The sequence below is a fragment of the Chlorocebus sabaeus genome, chromosome 5 (assembly GCF_047675955.1).
Source record: "Chlorocebus sabaeus isolate Y175 chromosome 5, mChlSab1.0.hap1, whole genome shotgun sequence".
NCBI lineage: Eukaryota > Metazoa > Chordata > Mammalia > Primates > Cercopithecidae > Chlorocebus > Chlorocebus sabaeus.
In genome coordinates this window covers 44262559-44282608 of record NC_132908.1, presented here as the reverse complement: position 1 = coordinate 44282608, position 20050 = coordinate 44262559, and the positions used below count along the sequence as shown (strand labels likewise).

At 39.6% G+C, this 20050-nt stretch overlaps 1 protein-coding gene and 1 pseudogene across 1 annotated transcript in view; one reads left to right on the top strand and one right to left on the bottom strand.

The window, feature by feature from the left end:
• ITFG1 (integrin alpha FG-GAP repeat containing 1) overlaps window positions 1–20050 on the top strand; it is a 287705-nt gene that overhangs the window by 15127 nt on the left and 252528 nt on the right. Inside the window, exon 6 of the mRNA XM_007992185.3 lies at window positions 13609–13703. Within this exon, the coding sequence (XP_007990376.2) occupies window positions 13609–13703 (95 nt within the window). The remainder of the gene's footprint in view (window positions 1–13608; window positions 13704–20050) is intronic.
• LOC103232256 (ETS domain-containing protein Elk-1 pseudogene) lies at window positions 1112–4568 on the bottom strand (annotated as a pseudogene).

Genomic DNA, 20050 nt, shown 5'->3' with positions numbered 1-20050 from the left:
CTAAAACCTGTGCTTTTGCCTTCATTCTTGTACCATCATTACCATCATTATTATAGTCACTGGGGGCCTTTAGTGGTACTCCTTCATATGACCTCCCCCTATCTCTCCGTGGCTAGCTTGGACTTCATAATGGATGCTTTTTAGGAAGCGTTCCATGAAATGTAGGCAGAAACTGCGTCTCTTAAGACCCAATCCTGGAAGTTAAACAAGTGTCATTTATTTTATATTCTATTGGTCAAAATAGGTCATAGGACTAGCTAAAATTCAGTGAAGTTAGTAGATTAATATAGACTCTACCTCCTGATATAGGCATGGCAAAATTGAATGCGAAAGAGCATGTGAGATGAGAAATAATGTGACCATCTTTGAAAACACAACATAGTAGCCTGTGTTTATTTACTTTACCATAAGTAAAGACTTGCAAAGGAATATGGAAATACAGATCATTTTAAGCATGTCAGCTTCTAGAATCTCAGGCTTCATAGGTGTTCTTAGCTAAAATTGATGTGCCCGAGAATGTACCTATTTTCACTGTAACTCTCCTTCACATGAGAATGCCATCTTCCTTAAATTTCCTAAATCTTACTAATGGTGATTTGCTGGGTTGTAAAAACCCATAAATATCAAACACAGGGGAAATCTTTTTTTTTTTTTGAGATGGAGTCTCGCTCTCCCAAAGTGCTGGGATTACAGGCATGAGCCACCACGCCTGGCCTGGGGAATCTCTCTTTTTTTTTTTTTTTTTCACTTTGAAGAATATATATTTACAGGAACAATTCCCCATTCTTTGGGACTCTTTAGAAAAAAAAAGGTCCATTTTGGGGAAGTAAAACAAACAGTGGAGATGAGTGTAGCACCGTCCCCCAAATCACCAATCCCCAGGTCCCGAGGCCTGGGCTGGGCCAGCGCTAACAGGTGAGCCCAGGAGTCTCTCTTGCCTAGAATAGAGATAGGACAGGCTTTATGTCCCCCATTCCTCCCTCCCAACTCCAGGGACATTGAAAGGGTCCTTTGTACCCGCCCGCAGGAAATTAGGGGGCTGGGAGGGAGGGAACTGAAAATACATGTTTGGTATCAAAAATAAACACTTGGAGGGGGGAGGCAGCAGGAATATTCCCCCCCAAATCCCTTGCTTCCCACCCACCCCACCAAATATAGGAAGAGATGACTCCCTCTCCCCTATTGAAAAGTCCCATTTAAAAATAGATTATCCTATCAAAATGGCAGCGGGGGAGAGACAGGGAGACCTGGAGAACTGGCTGGAGGGGCCCCCCAGATGGGGACCACCCCCCAAAAAAACCCTCCATTGGGAGGAAACAGGCAGGACCCCAGGGAGGTCAGCAGACAAAGGAATGGCTTTTCAGGGGGAAGAAGAACAAAAAGGACATTCCTCCCTGGCCAAAGTTGGTTGAAAAAGGATAAGCTGTCTGAGAGAAAGGCTGGGGAGGTGGAAATTTCTATTCCAAGGGTGTGATTCCTCCTTGGCCAAGACTCCCAACCCATTAAATGGTACAAATTCTTCCTGGACCCCTGAGTATGGCCAGGAATAATAAAACAAAACTAACTCTTCTACTCACATCTGAAAATGGAGACAGGGCTCCCTCATCTCCCCAAGGGCAGGCTGAGAAATAAAGAAAGGTCGTTCTCAAGCCAGACCCCGATTGTCTTGTCTTGGGGAAAAAAGTGGGAGGTGGGGGAGATGTCTTAACCACCCTAAAAGGTTAGGTCAGGCTTTTCCCAGTGGCCTTCAAAAAATAAATCAATAAACCGCCCCTACCATTGATGTAGGAGATGTGTAAGGGTGGCCACTGGAGGACTGACAGAAAACAGAGACGTTGTGGAAGCTGTGTGTTTTCTGTGAAGGAGATAATGAGAATCACTCTTGGGAGTAATTCTTCCCAAGGATCCCTACCCCCCCACAATCAGAGCGTGAGTCTTTCAGTTGAACTATGTTTCTCCTTGAGATGGCTGGCTGGAGAGAGCATGGATAGAGTGACCCCAGAAGTGGTGGTGGTGGTGGTGGTGGTGGTGGTAGTAGTCATGACTTCTGGGGCCCTGGGGAGAGCACCATGGGGGTCGAGAGGCCAGCCACGCTGATGGAAGGGATGTGCACTTGGGCGCTGCCACTGGACGGAAACTGGAAGGAGAGCTTGGCCGGACTGCGGGGCGCAACGGGACTCAGGGTGCTCCAGAAGTGAATGCTGGGAGGCAGCGAGCTGGGTGTCAGCAGCACCGGGGTCAGTGTATACGTAGGAAGTAGGGACGGAGTTAGCGCTGCCCCAGGCGCCTGGAGGCCGGAGCCAGTTCCCGATCCTGGGGTCCGTTCGAGTCCTGGCCCACCTAGCAGGCTCGGGCTGAGTGGAAGCTCGGCCTTGGTAGTTTCCGGCACAAACCCTCTCTCCCCGGCAACTTCCAACTCTTCCTTGGGCCCTTCCACTTTCACTTCTGCGGGCAAAGCCCGGCCCAAACCTGGCTCCACATTCAGCTCCTCCGATTTCAGGTTTGGGGCCTCGGGTGGGGTCAGGATGACCTGCGGAGGCAAGCTGGCCTCCTCAGCCTCCAGGCAGGCCTCCAAGGGGCTTGGACTGGTGCTCCTGCTCCCCGAGGGGGGCGCTGCTGCTCCTGCAGGAGCTGTATTGAGGAGCACCACAGCAGGCTGAGGATGAGGGGGTGGCTGTGGCTGCAGAGACTGGATGGTGAAGGTGGAATAGAGGCCCGAGCGCATGTACTCGTTCCGGCTGCTGCATGCCAAACCACCCGGGCCTGCCATTCCTGCACCCTTGGGTGTGCCTGGCTTTCCAGAGGCAGTGTCCCCTGGGGCGGCATGTACAGCAGCAGGGGCCACATTTGACATGGCGGAGGTATGCTCTGGCTGGGGCGGGCAGTCCTCAGTGGAGCACCCTGCGACCTCAGGATAGGACACAAACTTGTAGACGAACTTCTGGCCGCTCACCTTGTGGATGATGTTCTTGTCATAGTAGTACCACAAGGCCCGGCTGAGCTTGTCGTGATTCATGTTGGTCTTGTTCTTGCGTAGCCCCCACAGCCGGGCCACCTCCTCTGCATCCACCAGCTTGAATTCACCACCATCCCGTGAAGTCCAGGAAATGATGTGGCCATTGCCTTGCTCTCTCAGCAGGTGCAGCAGAAACTGCTACAGCGTCACAGATGGGTCCATCGCTGGGGGAGTGCTCACGCCATCCCAGGGGTACCTGTGTGTAGCGTGGCGGTGGCGTTGGCAATGTTGGCAGCTCCGGGGGGCAGGGTCTCCATACAGGGCCCCACCGCCCCCCAGGCCTGGGCTCCGAGGCGGCGGTGGTGATGGCGGCGGCAGCGGCGGCGGCGGTGGTGGCAGCACCTAGAAGCCGGCCCTGCGTTTCCCTACAGCTCCGGAATCTCTTATGATTAACTAAGATATCTCAAACTAATAGAACTTTCAGTTTTTCTTCTTCTTTTTTTTTTTTTTTTTAATGTACATTTCTCTTAACATGAAGCTTGCATACAAAAGCAGGCGTCATGGTCCACGTTGATATATTCTGAATTCGGATGCATTGGAGTGGAGTTGTGGTAGTATGACAGTTTTTGTTTTAATGACTTTGCCATTTCATTACTTTAGTATTGTCAAAAATTCCATTATTGTTGAGAGAGACCCTTGGGAGAGCAAAGAAAAGAGAGCATCCATAAGAAAAACCAAATTCCAAAAAGCAGATCTTACAGCTGTTCTTAGCACTGTATCCCAGGACACATCATTAATTGGAAAGAAGGTAACTTTCATGCCCAGGTGATTTTGGAAGATGACAATGATTGTCGCAGATGTGACTGAAATATTCTCTAGGACTATCAAACTCGTAGATAAAGCTTTTACATAATTTGTTTTATATTTGGTATGCTTTTGTAGAAATCATATCAAGAAATCATATCATATCAAGAAAATTCCATTTAAAGTCGAGCATCTTATGAAATTTTATTTTTACTATTTTCTGTATCCTGTTAATGTAATAATGCTATCGCCTAATAAATAAATTTATATGTTGGCTTCTGAGCCAAATAATTTTTTGCAGTATATACCTTTTTCTTTTTTTTTCTTTTTTTTTTTCCTTTTTGAGATGGAGTCTTGCTCTGTCGCCCAGGCTGGAGTTCAGTGGCGCGATCTCGGCTCACTGTAAGCTCCGCCTCCCGGGTTCACGCCATTCTCCTGCCTCAGCCTCCCCAGTAACTGGGACTACAGGTGCCCACCACCACGCCCAGGTAATTTTATTTTATTTTTTGTATTTTTAGTAGAGACCAGGTTTCACCGTGTTAGCCAGGATGGTCTCAATATCCTGACCTCGCGATCCGCCCACGTCAGCCTCCCAAAGTACTGGGATTACAGGCGTGAGCCACCGCTCCCAGCCACCTTTTTCTTTTATTAAATTCATAGGAAAAGTTTGTTACATTTGAAGAAATGAGAAAGATATGGTGTTATTTCTTTTTTTAATACACTAAGTACTCCAGAAGCCAGACCCAGAGTAGACTATGCACATACATTTACTGAAGAACTATTACATCTTTTATCATATTTCTTGTAACATAAATTATTTTAGCTGCATTATATTGCATTGCTGTAAGTTAATTAATGAGAAATAGCATGTTGCTTTACAATCTTATTTTTATAACCTATTTTATAAAAGTAGATAAATCAATTTTATCTGATTTACATTATTGTAATCTTGACTGCTTTTAACAATGTGTCCTACAATATACATACATTGAGTTATTTCTCAGCAGTTTTTATAATATTCCTTGAAACACATATTAGCACATTTATTTGAATTGAAAATAAAAAACAAGCTCACACTCTTTCTGGCAGAAAATAACTTTCATTTGGAAACAGCTTTTATAGTAAGTACTGGCTTTGCTAATTGGGTTATATGGCAGACATTTTTTGTAAACTGAATGAAATAGATCAGCAGTTCTAAATTTGTTTTTGTTTTTTCCTTACATTTTATTATGGAACATTTCAAACATATAGAAAGGTAGCTGAATGAGATAGTGAATATGCTTCTAATAGAATGTACATGTCACCCAGCTTCAGCAATTACCAGCTCATACCCAGTTATTTTTTCATCCACACCTTTTCTTCCATTTTCCTTTTTTTACACCTTGGATATTTTGAATCTATAAATATTTCAACATATATCCTTAAGAGAGATAAGGCATTTTTTTGTTGTTGTGTTTTGGAGATGGGGTCTCTGTCACCCAGGCTGTAGTGCAATGGTAAGATCATAGCTCACTGCAGCTTTGAGCTCCTGGCCTCAAGTAATCCTCCTGCCTCAGCCTCCTCAGTAACCAGGACTATGGATGCATGCTGTCATGCCTGACTAATTTTTTAAAATTGTTGTTGGAGATAGCATCTCACTATATTGCTCAGGCTGGTCTTGAACCCCTTGGCTCAAGTTGGGATTACAGGTGCCAGCCACTTACCCAGCTAAAGGTTTGTTTTCAAAAATACATAATCACAACATGTTCATCATACCTAAAAAACTGAGAGTAATTTCTTATTATTACATTTCCAGTAATATTTTGATCAAAATATATTAAAGCATACAATAATGTAGAAATATTTTATTAAGCAGTATATTATTGGCAAAGATACAATAAAAAGATTTTTCAAACTCTTTATTAGCATACTTTTACTTGATTAAATGGGGTGCCTCTAAATGAAGAGTAATTGCTATAGCTAATAGTTTTTTTTTTAATAGTGCTTATAGTTATTTGATAAACGTACGTAATGCTTTTGTTTTACTTCTCAAAAATTGAGAAAGTAAATGGGTCTAATGAATGGATTATGCATCCTTTTACAACTCAAGGGCTTTCCAGCTGCTTGCTTTGAACAGCTTAAAGGAAGAAGACCTAATGAATAGAGCCCTGCAAGTTATTTTTGTTGATAGTAACTGTGATTTTTTATATTTGACTACAGAGAGGTTCAAAAAACTGGGAATCCTTGCTGTAATAAACCTCCTTTCATTCTAATCTGCCTTTTTATATGAGCAAGATTTCTTAGTGTTTATATCTATGAAAACGAAAAGTGAGAATAGACTGTATGCCTGGAAACTGTCTCATTCTAGCAAGAACGCATATTATTTTAAGGATAAATAAATTAATATATTTTAAAGCTTTATTCATCACTCTTAAAAATGCATTTCCAATAAAATTTTACCTTTGTCTTAATTATCACAGTAATAATATGTATTTTCATCAATTGTATGCTAATAGTTTAAATAATTCAACTTCAAAGAGAGTTTTTTTAAACACTGAGATCCATGAACAAAACCAATTAAATGCAAACTGTATTTTGTACAGCAGTTCATAGATATATTTTTTCTTTGGAAAATTATCCCAGAACCATCACTAAAAAGACTTCACATATAAAATCATTTTACATCATGATAAAGTTTTCTGAGAAAAATGGAATGGAAGTATAAGTTTAAGGATACAAGGGAAAGATGTACAATTTCTGAATATTCAGGAAGACCTTCATGTTTTTTTTTTGTTTTGTTTTGAAATTCTTTTGTGGATGATGGGGGATGGATGACAATTCAGTTATGTTTATATTCTATTGGATGCATTTTTAAAGTAATCATTTTATTTTAAAATTTTAATAATTCTAATAGATTCAGATATTACCTATTTTGCAGCTATTTGTGCTGATGAAAACATTTAGATTGTTTTCTTAGAAATTATTTAATGTGTTAGCTGGTATATGTTTTTTCAAAATTATTTTGAAGCATATCTAGGGCAAAGATGTTTGAAGACCACAGGACTAAAGAACTAGGCAGCCTGTCGAAGTAGATTCTTCTTCATGCCAGAGCCATTTCCTAGTAACTGCTTTTACCTGGATATCTTAAATAATGATATTCAATATAAGCTGATCATTCAAAAGTGGGCAGATTAGCAGTCATACAAAGAACAGTTACTATAGGCGACCAAAAGCTACAGTTGGCATTAATTACATTTAAATTCATCATTTGACAAATGCTATTCTTTGAGATTAAGGGAGATGATGCCCACGAATTAGAACACTTTGACATAATTTTGTTTCTTGTGGGGCAAAAGCTAGTAATTGGAATTTTCCACAGAGGTCAAGGAATGTCAATGAATACACTCAACATGGCTTAGAATGGCCCACTTTTTCTTCTGTTTCTCTTTTTTTGTAATCAGAGCAGTTTTTATTTCTGACCTTAGCCTTCAAATGGAGTTGGGCACATATATGAAAAGGTTATACTTTATGTGAGTTCAGTTGCTTGAAAAATATGGTATCTGCTTTTTATTGCTGAAAAACTATAATTTGTACAAAGAGTAACTTTTTTTTTTTAGCTTTTAAGTTCAGGGATACATGTGCAAGATGTGCAGGTTTGTTACACAGGTAAATGTGTGCCATGGTGGTTTGCTGCACAGATCATCTCATCACCTAGGTATTAAACTCGGCATCCCTTACCTGTTCTTTCAGATGCTCTCCCTCCAAACCCCTCCCTCTGAAAGGCCCCAGTTTGTGCTGTTCCCCCCACCCCATGTGTCCATGTGTTCTCATCATTCAGCTCCCACTTACAAGTGAGAACATGCAGTGTTTGGTTTTCTGTTCCTGTGTCAGTTTGCTGAGGATAATGGCTTCCAACTACATTCGTGTCCCTGCAAAGGACATGATCTCATTCTTTTTATGGCTGCGTCATATTCCATGGTATACATGTACCACATTTTCTTTATCCTGTCTATCACTGACAAGCATTTAGGTTGATCCCGTGTCTTTGCTATCATGCATAGTGCTGCAAGGAACATATGTGTGCATGGATCTGTGTAATAGAATGATTTATATTCCTTTGGGTATATACCCAGTAATGGGATTGGTAGATCAAATGGTATTTCTGCCTCTCAGTCTTTAAGGAATCACCACACTGTCTTCTACAATGATTGAACTAACTTATACTCCCACCAACAGTGTAAAAGTGTGTTCCTTTTTCTCCATAACCTTGCCAGAATCTGTTGTTTTTTGACTTTTTATTAATCGTCATTCTGACTGACATGAGATAGTATCTCATTGTGGTTTTGATTTGCATTTCTCTAATGATCAGTGATGTTGAGTGTTTTTTTCATGTTTTTTGGCCACAGGAATGTCTTTTTTTGAGAAGTATCTGTTCATGTCCTTTGTCCACTTTTGAATGGGGTATTTTTTCTTCTGTATTTGTTTAAGTTCTGTAGACTCTGGATATTAGAACTTTGTCACATGGATAGATTGCAAAAATTTTCTCCCATTCTGTAGGCTGTCAGTTCACTCTGATGATAGTTTCTTTCGCTGTGCAGAAACTCTTTAGTTTAATTAGATCCCTTTTGTCAATTTTTACTTTCGTTGTAATGCTGTTGGCGTTTTCATCGTGAAATATTTGCCCATGCCTGTGTCCTGAGTGGTATTGCCTAGATTTTCTTCTAGGATTTTTGTAGTTGTGGGTTTTATATTTTAAGTCTTTAATCCATCTCGAGTTAATTTTTGTATATGATGTAAGGAAGGGGTCCAGTTTCCATTTTCTGAATGTGGCTAGCCGGTTCCAAAGAGCAACGTCAAAGGTAGAAGGATTAATGAATATTATTTTCTACTATAAATCTATTAACACTTTAGTTCTTATTGACAACTATATATATATATATTCAGTTTTTTATTCACTTCAGCTCTTATTGACAGCTATATATATGTGTGTGTATATATATATTCAGTTTTTATTCATCTTAAAATGCGTCACAAAAACAAACAACTGTTCTTTCATTTTCTGTACACCTTTGGTAAACATCAGAACAGTAAATAGACACTGAATAAAATAAACTCTAAGGATCAGCTGCTGCCTTTTAAGAGGTGTAACTGTAAAATAGCAAAGCATAGGCACTAAGTATAAAGCTTAAAATACTGTGAAGAACTTAAATGTTGATTTTAAATGTTCAAAAAGGCAAGATTGCAATTAATATATTGTTAGGAGTGACAAATTCATATTTGTCAGGAGTCAGCAAGGAAACCAGAGTGAGTGAAGCAATTTGGGAAAATTAACACTAGGGTTGTCTTTAGACACTAGCTCTGTCTCAACAAAGCCAGTTGATTGCCAGACCGTCTGATATTTCTGATATTTCAAGAGAAGCTGGAAATCCAGACTTTTATATGAAATCAGATTTTCTTTTTAAGTTATAGCAATGAATTCAAGATTCTTAAAGGAGTATATGGGCCAAATAAAACACATCTTTATGCTCAATTTGGCTGATGGTCTGTCCCTTTATGACTTTCGATTTATCACTTTTCTAGAGTCTTCCTTTGAAATAAACATTTGGTTAAATAGCTCCTAGGAAAAAATATCACAAGGTAGTTGAGGTTTTCCAAAATTCTAGCTATACCTTATTTCATAGTAAGCCTACTAAAAATTTTATGGGGAATGAGATCAATAACTGCTCAGGTTAGAGACAGAGCCACATGATCAACCTCATTGAGCTTTACTCTATAAAAGTCTGTTTTTAATCATTCTTGGCCTATAACATGAATTTGATGGCAACATTAGGAAAGTTTTCTGAAATGACTTTGGGTTAAACTTGTCAGAGAATCTTTAACCCGAGTTTGATTATTTTGTTAGTAATTTAAAATACTTTAATTCTTAGAAATTATTGAACTAATGAATAAATGGTCTATCTTAAAAATAAGTTAATCAGTCATTATTAAATTGGATATAAATGAAACTATTTTAAAGATTTCTAACCTTATATATGGTGAAAGAATAATCAAATCCATTGCTTGGCGTGAATTACCTTACAACATATGCTAAATGCAATTTCTCAATTCATTTTAATACTTTCTTATTACCATGACTTTATATTATAGAGTTCAGGTTAAAATAATGAAATTAGTTTGTATGAATACTGCTTGGTTTTGATTTTACTATCTTATTTAGGTTAAAGTGTGTTTAGGCCCTGCTTGTGCTAAAATATGTGTAGAAGGCTGTTGGAAAGAGGTTGCTGTTTGTAGAACACATTTTGTGTAGAGAAAATTTTCTCCTGATGAATGCTTATTCTTTTTCCCAGATTCCGCCTGCCAAGAACAAATTAGTCCGTTGTGTCTTTCTGATTTCCAAAGACATCAAAACCAGATTCACAGTTATAAACCTTGTTTGCTATCCAGTCAGTTGGATACTGCGTTGACAATTAACTTGGACTTAAATAGCCTTAAATTGCTCTATGGAGATGACATATCTGTGGTTTCATATTGGACTGGAACGTATTATTATGAAAACGGTAGTGAATTCTAACTGCTGTAGAGAAGAATCGGAAATGCTGCTTGAGACTGAGGTTCAGTCTAGCCGGCATTCACTGACATTTCATGGGAGCCAGGTCCTGGTTAGGCATGGTGGGTACAGATATTAATGAGTCAGGATTTCTGGGGGAGCTTTACAGCATCAAAGAGAAAGTTCCTAAAGTAACTTTAATGCAAACCAGAATGCTATTAGGAAGGAATGGTGTAGCAGGAAAACAGTTAAGAGAAGAGAGAAGATCTTTTGGAGAAAGCTGATTTGAGTAGAGCCTTGGTAAATGGGAGTTTTCTTACCTAGTGAGAAATTATAGGGGAATGACTTTATTTAAACTTGCTCTTTCTTCTATAGTTGATAGAGGTACTACCAGTGTTACCTTCTGGTTTTGATATTTATACTGTGGTTATATAAGATGTTAAGATTAATGGAAGTCGAATGAGAGATAAATGGAAACTTTGTGCTATGGGCTTTTCTTAGTAAGATAAAATTCACATAACATAAAACTTTAAATTTATCATAGAATCCCTAGTTGTATAATTTATAAAGTGTACAATTTAGTATCATTTAGTACGTTTACAATTTTGCACAACCATCTGCTCTATCTGGATCCCATACCATTTATTACTCCAAAGGGAACCCTGTATCCACTAAGCCAGCAGTCCCCAACCTTTTTGGCACCAGGGACCAGTGTCGTGGAAGACAGTTTGTCCACGGACAGGGTCGGAGGCCAGGTGGTAGGGGTGGTTTCGGGATAAAATTGTTCCACCTCAGATCATCAGGCATTAGATTCTCATAAGGAGTGCACAGCCTAGATCCCTTGAATGCGCATTTCACAATAGGGTTCACAGTCCTTTGAGAATCCAATGCCACCGCTGATCTGGCAGGTGACAGAGCTCATGAGGTGATGCTCACTTGCCTGCCGTTCACCTTCTGCTGTGTAGCCTGGTTCCTAAAAGGCCATGGACCTGTAGTGGTCCACAGCCCAAGAGTTAGGGAATCCTACATTAAGCAGTCACTCCCTTTTGTGTCTCAGCACCTGACAACCACAAATCTGCTTTCTGTCTCTATAGATTTAACTATTATGAATATTTCACGTAAATGGAATTCTCCAGTGCGTGACTTTTTGTTTCTGCCTTTTTTCACATAGTATGTTTTTAAGGATCATCCATTTTGTACTAGTCTGTATTGTATTGGTAATTTATTCCTTTCTAAGGCTTAATAATAGTCCATTGTATAGATATATGACATTTTTGTTCATCCATTTATCCACTATTGCGAATTTGTGTTATTTCCACTTGTGGGCTATTGTGAATAGCACTGCTAAGAGCATTCATTTTTCAAGTATTTGTTTACTTATTTTTAATTATCTTGGATATATAGCTAAGTGTAGAAATGCAGGATCATATAGTAATTCTGTGTTTAACTTTTTGAAGAACTGCCAAACTGTTTTCCAGAGATCCTTTTAGTTCTTTCATCCATTCTGAGTTAAATTTTGTATGTAATGTGAAGTAGGGGCGTAAATTTATTCTTCTGCATGGTCCAAAACTTTAGAATTAAATTTGTAAAAGAGATTCATTATTATTTTCCACAATATTAGAAAACCTTCTATAACATTAATCATTTATTTTCTGATTCATTTAAAAAAAGATTAAAGATAATAAATATGACTGCTACAACTATAAAACTCTTAGAAGAAAACAGGTAAATTTTCATGACTTTGCATTGGAAAATGGATTCTTGATATGATACCAAAAGAACAAGCAAAAAGATGAAAAATTGATATATTGGACTTAATCAAAATTAAGAACTTGTACTATCAAGAAAGTAAAAAGATGTCCGGGCACAGTGGCTCATGCCTGTAATCCCAACACTTTGGGAGGCCGAGGCAGGCGAATTGCCTGAGCTCCAGAATTCAAGACCAGTCTGACCAACATGGTGAAACCCTATCTCTACTAAAAAAAAAAAAAAATACAAAAAATTAGCCAGGCATGGTGGTACATGCCTGTAATCCCGGCTACTTGGGTGGCTAAGACAGGAGAATCGTTTGAACCCTGGAGGCGGAAGTTGCAGTGAGCGGAAATCGCACTACTGCACTACAACCTGGGTGACAGAGTGAGACTCTGTCTCCAAAAAAAAAAGAAAGTAAAAAGACAACCCACAACCTAGGAGACAAGTCATATACTGGCTAAAGGCCTAATGTCCAGATTATATAAAGAACTCTTAAAATGCACCAACAGGGACTGAGGGCAATGGTCTTGTAATCCCAGCGCTTTGAGAGGCCAAGGAGGGAAGATCCCTTTAAGCCAGGAGATCAAGACCAGTCTGGGCAAAAAGGCAAGACCCCGTCTCTAAAAATGGATGGATGGAGGGAGGGAGGGAGGGAGGGATGGATAGCAGTAAAGCAATACATAACATACATAACACAATTTAAGAATGGAAAAATAATTTGAGTAGACATTTTTCCAGAGAATATATACAGATGGCCAGTAACCACAGCAAACATGTTCAGCATCATTAGCTAGCAGGAAAATACAAATCAAACCACAGTGAAATACTGTATCACACCCTCTAGGATAGCTATAATAAAATAAATGGACAAGAATAAGACAGGATTTGGAGATACTGGAATTCTACATTGCTGGGTACAAATGTAAGATGGTGAAGTGGAAAAACAGTTCAACAATTCCTCAAAAAGTTAAACATATATTCCTCTATGACCCAACAATTCCACTACTAGGTATATAACAAAAAGAATTGAAAACATATGTCCACATCAAGACTTGTACATTAATATTTGTAGCAGCCAGAAAGTGGAAACAAGCCAAATCTTCAGATGAATGGATAAGCAAAATGTAAAAACCCAAACAATGGAATATTATTCCACCATAAAAAGAGCTGAGGCACTGATACATGTTTCAACATGGATGAACTTGAAAACATTATTCTAACTGAATGAAGCCAAACACAAAAGACCACATATTGTATGATTTCATTTATGTGAAATGTCCTGAATAGAGACAGAATGCAGATTTGTGGTTGCCAGTGAAGGGAAATAGAGTACACAATTTCTTTTTTGGTGTGATGAAAATGCTTTGGAGTTAAATAGTAGTGATGATTGTACACTGTGAACATACTAAAAACTACTCAAGGCACTTTAAGAGAATGAATTGTATGGTATTTTGAATGTATCAATAAAAATAAATAAATTTTTAAGTGTTTTGCATGCAGAAATTTTTATTTTAAAATAATGCTCATTTGATGTTTACCTTAAGAAAAGTATTTTTATTTTATTTTTTAGGAATTTATCATGGCATCCAGCATTGACCACTACAAGTAAAATGCGAATTCCACATTCTCATGCATTTATTGATCTGACTGAAGATTTTACAGCAGGTGAGTTGCACATGAATCTGGAATTGTTTTGAGTTGCCAAAGAAGTATGGGGTTTTATTTACTCTACACTTCGTATTTAATTGCTAATGAAGTAAATGTTGAAATTAATGTTAAAAGGACGTTAGAAAGTTAGTGATTTGGAAACATGGAAAAAGTACTGACTGTAATAAGTAAGTCTTTAGCTATTGTCGTTTTTGTTGTTTGTTAATAACTGCCTCAGAATTTGAATTCTCTACTTTTTATGAATTCATGATAATTTCACCACATTTTGCCTGCTGTTTCTTTATCTTTTTTGTTAAAATTTAAAAAAAATAATATGTGCTACAAATTTAATGATAAGAAAAATCTTTAGCTTATGTACAAGAAGAATTTCACAGACTTTTAAAACTTATTATGGAAAATTGTAAACAGAAAATTGGACAGAATGTCATAATATATGCCCCTTTAACCATCACCTGGCTTCAACAATTATTATATGGCCCAATCTTGTTTCCCCTGTAAATGCACCTACAAGTTCCTCCTATCCAAGAAAATTTTAAATTAACCCCCAAACGTATAATTTCATTTTTAAATATTTCCATCTGTATCTCAAATTGTGAAGACTTTTTTATTTAAAACTGCCAGATCATTTTGAAATCTAAAAAAATTAAACAATAATTTCTTTTTTTGAGAGAGTCTCACTCTGTCCCCCAGGCTGGAGCACAGTGGTGCATGCGATCACAGCTCACTGCAGCCTCTGCCTCCCAGGCTCAAACTATCCTCCCACCTCAGCCTCGAGACCATTTAGGACTACAAGCATGTGCCATTATACCTGGCTAATTTTTGTATTTTTTGTAGAGATGAAGTTTCCCCATGTTGCCTAGACTGGTCTTGAACTCCTTGGCTCAAGCGATCTGCCCACCTTGGCTTCCCAAAATGGTGGGAATACCAACATGAGCCACCACACCCAATCAACAATTTCTTAATGTCATTGAATATCTAGTCGTTATTCAAATGCCCAGATTTTCTCCTACATGTTTTTATCAAATCAGGAAGTTAAACAAGGTTCATGCAGAAGTAGAGAAACCATCTGTGCTGTACACATCTGTGCTGTACAGTTGTGTGGATTTTTCAGATTGTATCCCAATGGAGTTAACATATTACATGTTACTGTGTTCCTAGAATCAGAATTTTTTTAATTTTTTTTTGGAGACAGAGTCTTGCTCTGTTGCCCTGGCTGTAGTGCAGTGACACTGTCTCCACTCACTGCAACCTCCACCTCCCAAGTAGCTGGGACTACAAGTGCATGCTGCCATGCCCAGCTAATTTTTTTGTATTTTAGTAGAGATGGTGTTTCACCATGTTGGCCAGGCTGGTCTCGAACTCCTGAGCTCAGGCAGTTCGCCCACCTTGGCCTCCCAAAGTGCCAGGATTACAGGCATGAGCCGCCGCGCCCAGCCACAGAATCAGAATTCTTTTGTGGGTGGTGGGAGTGGGAATATCAAGAATATTTCCTAGGTGTTGCTGTATGTTTCAGCTCATTAGGTGATGTAGTTTAAGTTCTCTCTCTTATGTGATATTAAAATTGATCAGTAGGTTCAGTTTTCTTCAGCATAGATCATCCATTACAGTATTCTGTAATGGTTAGGAGGTATGAATGATTATTGTCAGGCCCATTATTTCAATAGGAGTTGCAAAATTGTGACACACTGAATCTATCACTCTACTGCAGGTATAATTAGCTAAATTTTCTGTTAAAAGAGGGACCTGCCATGCTCACTTCTTTAGTCACCTGCAGTACAGTTGAGACAGGCAAGATAAATTATAGATTTCCCCACCCCCGCTCCCACTTCCCACCATTTTTTGTCAGCATTCAAACACTTAACAGTCTGATTTTACAGTTACATTTTTATATAATGTACTAATTGCAAGTGAGTAAAGCAGGCCTGGTGGCTGTGAGATGCAATAGAACTTATTTTCTTTAAAAGTATTCCATGATGCAAACCAAATTTTCATTGAGAAACAGGTAGAAAATAATATTGCATAATTTAAACTTCTTAATTCTGGATTGATTATGACTTTTGCTACAACATTTTCATTATTGACATAGTTTTCAAAGTTAAAAATATTTATTGCCCAAATACACTGTCGATTTTACTGAGTTAAAACCACAAACTTAACCTTTTATCTAGTAAATTTTTTAGGAATCTAAGATTCTAGGTACTTGAATATGTTTTGTATGTTTTGGTTGGGAAGAGAGGGGAGAATTTAAGAAAAGAAAACAGATTATTTTTAGTGTGGTTTATCTGGTATGCCAAATCACATGGAAACCTCAATAATAAGGTGTTGACTACATTGCAATGAAAGTTGTCTTAGAAGCTTGCTTTTCAAGATGAGAACATTCTATATTTATAGGTTCATTTTTTAATCTTACTTTTGTTATACACACACATCCAAACTTTTGTTTCTTACAACTCCTTTTTAGGAAAAATCTATCTTAATGAAGTTTTAGAAATGTACTTTTAGTTCAATAGCATGAGACTTCCTTAAACAATACTGACTTTGCATTTAAGTAAGCTGCCACCATGGCTGCTGCTACCCATCTGCACAAGCAAAGTGAATGAAGGAGAAATAAGTCTTTCCTAGACATGCAAAAACTGAGGGAATTCATTACCACTAGAATGGCCCTACATGAAATTCTTAAGGGAGCCCTACATTTGGAAGTGTAAAGACAATATCTACCATCATGAGATCACACAAAAGTAGAAAACTCACTGGTAGCTCAGACACACAAATAAAAAAGAGAAAAGACTCAAATGTTACCAGTACAGAAAACCACCATATCTCATTGATAAACAATAAGAGATAAAGAATGAACAACGGATACGTATGCAAAACAACCAGAAAACAATTCATAAAATGAAAAGAATAGGTCAGGTGCAGTGACTTACTCCTGTAATCCCATCATTTTGGGAGACTGAGTCAAGCAGATTGCTTGAGCTCAGAAGTTTGAGACCAATCTACATAACATGGTGAAACCTTGTCTCTATCAAAAATAAAAAAAATTAGCCAGGCATGGTGCCACATGCTTGTGGTCCCAGCTACTCAAGAACCTGAGGTAGGAGAATCACTTGATCCTGGGAGGCAGAGGTTGCAGTGAGCTGAGATCATGCCTCTGCACTTCAGCCTGGGTAACAGAGTGAAGACCTTGTCTGAAAAAAGAGAAAAGGAGAGTTGCTTCCGAGATGGCTAAATAGGAACACCTCTGGTCTGCAGCTCCCAGCGAGATCGACGCAGAAGATGGGTGATTTCTGCATTTCCAACTGAGGTACCTGGTTCATCGCATTGGGACTGGTTGGACAGTGGGTGCAGCCCAAGGAGGGCGAGCTGAAGCAGGGTGGGGTGTCACCTTACCCAGGAAGCACAAGGGATCAGGGGATTTCCCTTTCCTAGCCAAGGGAAGCCATGACAGACTGTACAGGGAAAATTGGGACACTGCCACCTAAATACTGTGCTTTTCCAACGGTCTTAGCAAATGGCAGACCAGGAGATACCCTCCCGTACCTGGCTTGGCGGGTCCCACGCCCACAGAGTGTTGCTCACTGCTAGCACAGCAGTCTGAGATCAACCTGTGATGCTGCAGCTTGACAGTGGGAGGAGCATGCGCCATTGCTGTGGCTTGAGTAGCTTACAGTGTAAACAAAGCAGCCTGGAAACTCAAACTGGGAGAAGCCCACTGCAACTCAACAAGGACTATTGCCACTACATTCCACCACTGGGGGAAGGGCATAGCAGAACAAAAGGCAGCGGACAGCTTCTGTAGACTTAAGCATCCCTGTCTGACAGCTCTGAAGAGAGCAGTGGTTCTCCCAGCATGGCATCCGTGCTCTGAGAACGGACAGACTGCATCCTCAAGCGGGTCCCTGACCCCCAGGTAGCCTGACTAGGAGACACCTCCCAGCAGGGACCAACAGACACCTCAAACAGGCAGGTGTCCTCCTGGGACAAAGCTTCCAGAGGAAGGATTAGGCAGCAATATTTGCTGTTCTGCAGCCTCTGATGTTGATACCCAGGCAAACAGGGTCTAGAGTGGACCTCCAGCAAACTTCAACAGACCTGCAGGTGAGCGACCTGACTGTTAAAAGGAAAACTAACAAACAGAAAGGAATAGCATCAACATCAACAAAAAGGACATCCACACGAAAACCCCATCTGTAGGTCACCAACATCAAAGACCAAAAGTAGATAAAACCACAAAGATGGGGAAAAAAGAAACCAGAGGGGAAAAGCTGAAAATTCCAAAAACCAGAGCACCTCTTCTCCTCCAAAGGATCGCAGCTCCTCGCCAGCAAGGGAACAAAATTGGATGGAGAATTAGTTTGACAAGTTGACAGAAGTAGGCTTCAGAAGGTCGTTAATAACAGACTTCTCCCAAGCTAAAGGAACGTGTTCTAACCCATCGCAAGGAAGCTAAAAACCTTGAAAAAAGGTTAGACGAATGGCTAATTAGAATAAACAGTGTAAAGAGGACGTTAAATGACCTGATAGAGCTGAAAACCATCGCATGAGAACTTTGTGACGCATGCACAAGCTTCAGTAGCCGATTCAGTCAAGTGGAACAAAGGGTATCAGTGATTGAAAATCAGATTAATGAAATAAAGTGAGAAGACAAGGTTAGAGAAAAAAAGAGTAAAGAGAAACGAACAAAGCCTCCAAGAAATATGGTACTATGTGAAGGATGAAATCTACGTTTGATTGGTGTACCTGAAAGTGACGGGGAGAATGGAACCAAGTTGGAAAACACACTTTAGGATATTATCCAGGAGAACTCCCCTAACCTAGCAAGGCAAGCCAACATTCAAATTCAGGAAATACAGAGAACACCACAAAGATACTCCTCGACAAGAGCAACCCCAAGACACATGATTGTCAGATTCACCAAGGTTGAAATGAAGGAAAAAATGTTAAGGGCAGCCAGAGAGAATGGTCAGGTTACCCACAAAGGGAAACCCATCAGACTAACAGCGGATCTCTTGACAGAAAACCTACAAGCCAGAAGAGAGTGGGGAGAATATTCAACGTTCTTAAAGAGTTTTCGACCCAGAATCTCTTATCCAGCCAAACTAAGCTTCATAAGTGGAGGAGAAATAAAATTCTATACAGACAAGCAAATGCTGAGAGATTTTTCACCATCAGGCCTGCCTTACAGGAGCTCCTAGAGGAAGCACTAAACATGGAAAGGAACAACCAGTACCAGCCACTGCAAAAACATGCCAAATGGTAAAGACCATTGATGCTGTGAAGAAATTGCATCAATTAATGGGCAAAATAACCAGCTAAAAGGATCAAATGACAGGATCAAATGCAAACATAACAATATCAATCTTAAATGTAAATCGGCTAAATGCCCCAATTAAGAGACACAGACTGACAAATTGGATAGAGTCAAGACCCGTTGATGTGCTGTATTCAGGAGACCCGTCTCATAGGCTCAAACTAAAACTAAAGGGATGGAGGAAGATCTGCCTAGCAAATGGAAAGCAAAAAAAAAAAAAAAAAAAAAAAAAAAAAAAAAAGCAGGGGTTGCAATCCTAGTCTCTGATAAAACACTTTAAACGAACAAAGATCAAAAGAGACAAGGCAACTGCATAATGGTAAGGGGATCAATTCAACAAGAAGAGCTAACTATCCTACATATATATATGCACCAATGTAGGAGCACCCAGGTTCATAAAGCAAGTCCTTAGAGACCTACAAAGAGACTTAGACTCCCACACAATAATAATGGGAGACTTTACCACCCCACTGTCAATATTACACAGATCAACAAGACAGAAGGTTAACAAGAATATCCAGGACTTGAACTGAGCTCTGGACCTAGCAGACCTAATGGACATCTACAGAACTCTTCACCCCAAATCAACAGAATATACATTCTCCTCAGCACCACATCACACTTATTCTAAAACTGACCACATAATTGGAAGTAAAGCACTCCCACAGAAATACAAACTACTATCCGAGAATACTATAAACACCTCTATGCAGAAAAACTGGAAAATCCTGGAGCAAGATAACCAAATAGGAACAGCTCCAGTCTGTAGCTCTAACACAAGCCACACAGAAGACGGGTGATTTCTGCATTTTCAACTGAGGTACCGGGTTCATCTCAATGGGGAGTGCCAGACAATCGGTGCTGGTCAGCTGGTGCAGCCTGACCAGATAGTGCTGAAGCAGGGCGAGGTATTGCCTCACCTGGGAAGCGCAAGGGGGAAGGGAATCCCTTTTTCTAGCCAGGGGAACTGAGACACACAACACCTGGAAGATCGGGTAACTCCCACCCTAATACTGCGCTTTACCAAGGGTCT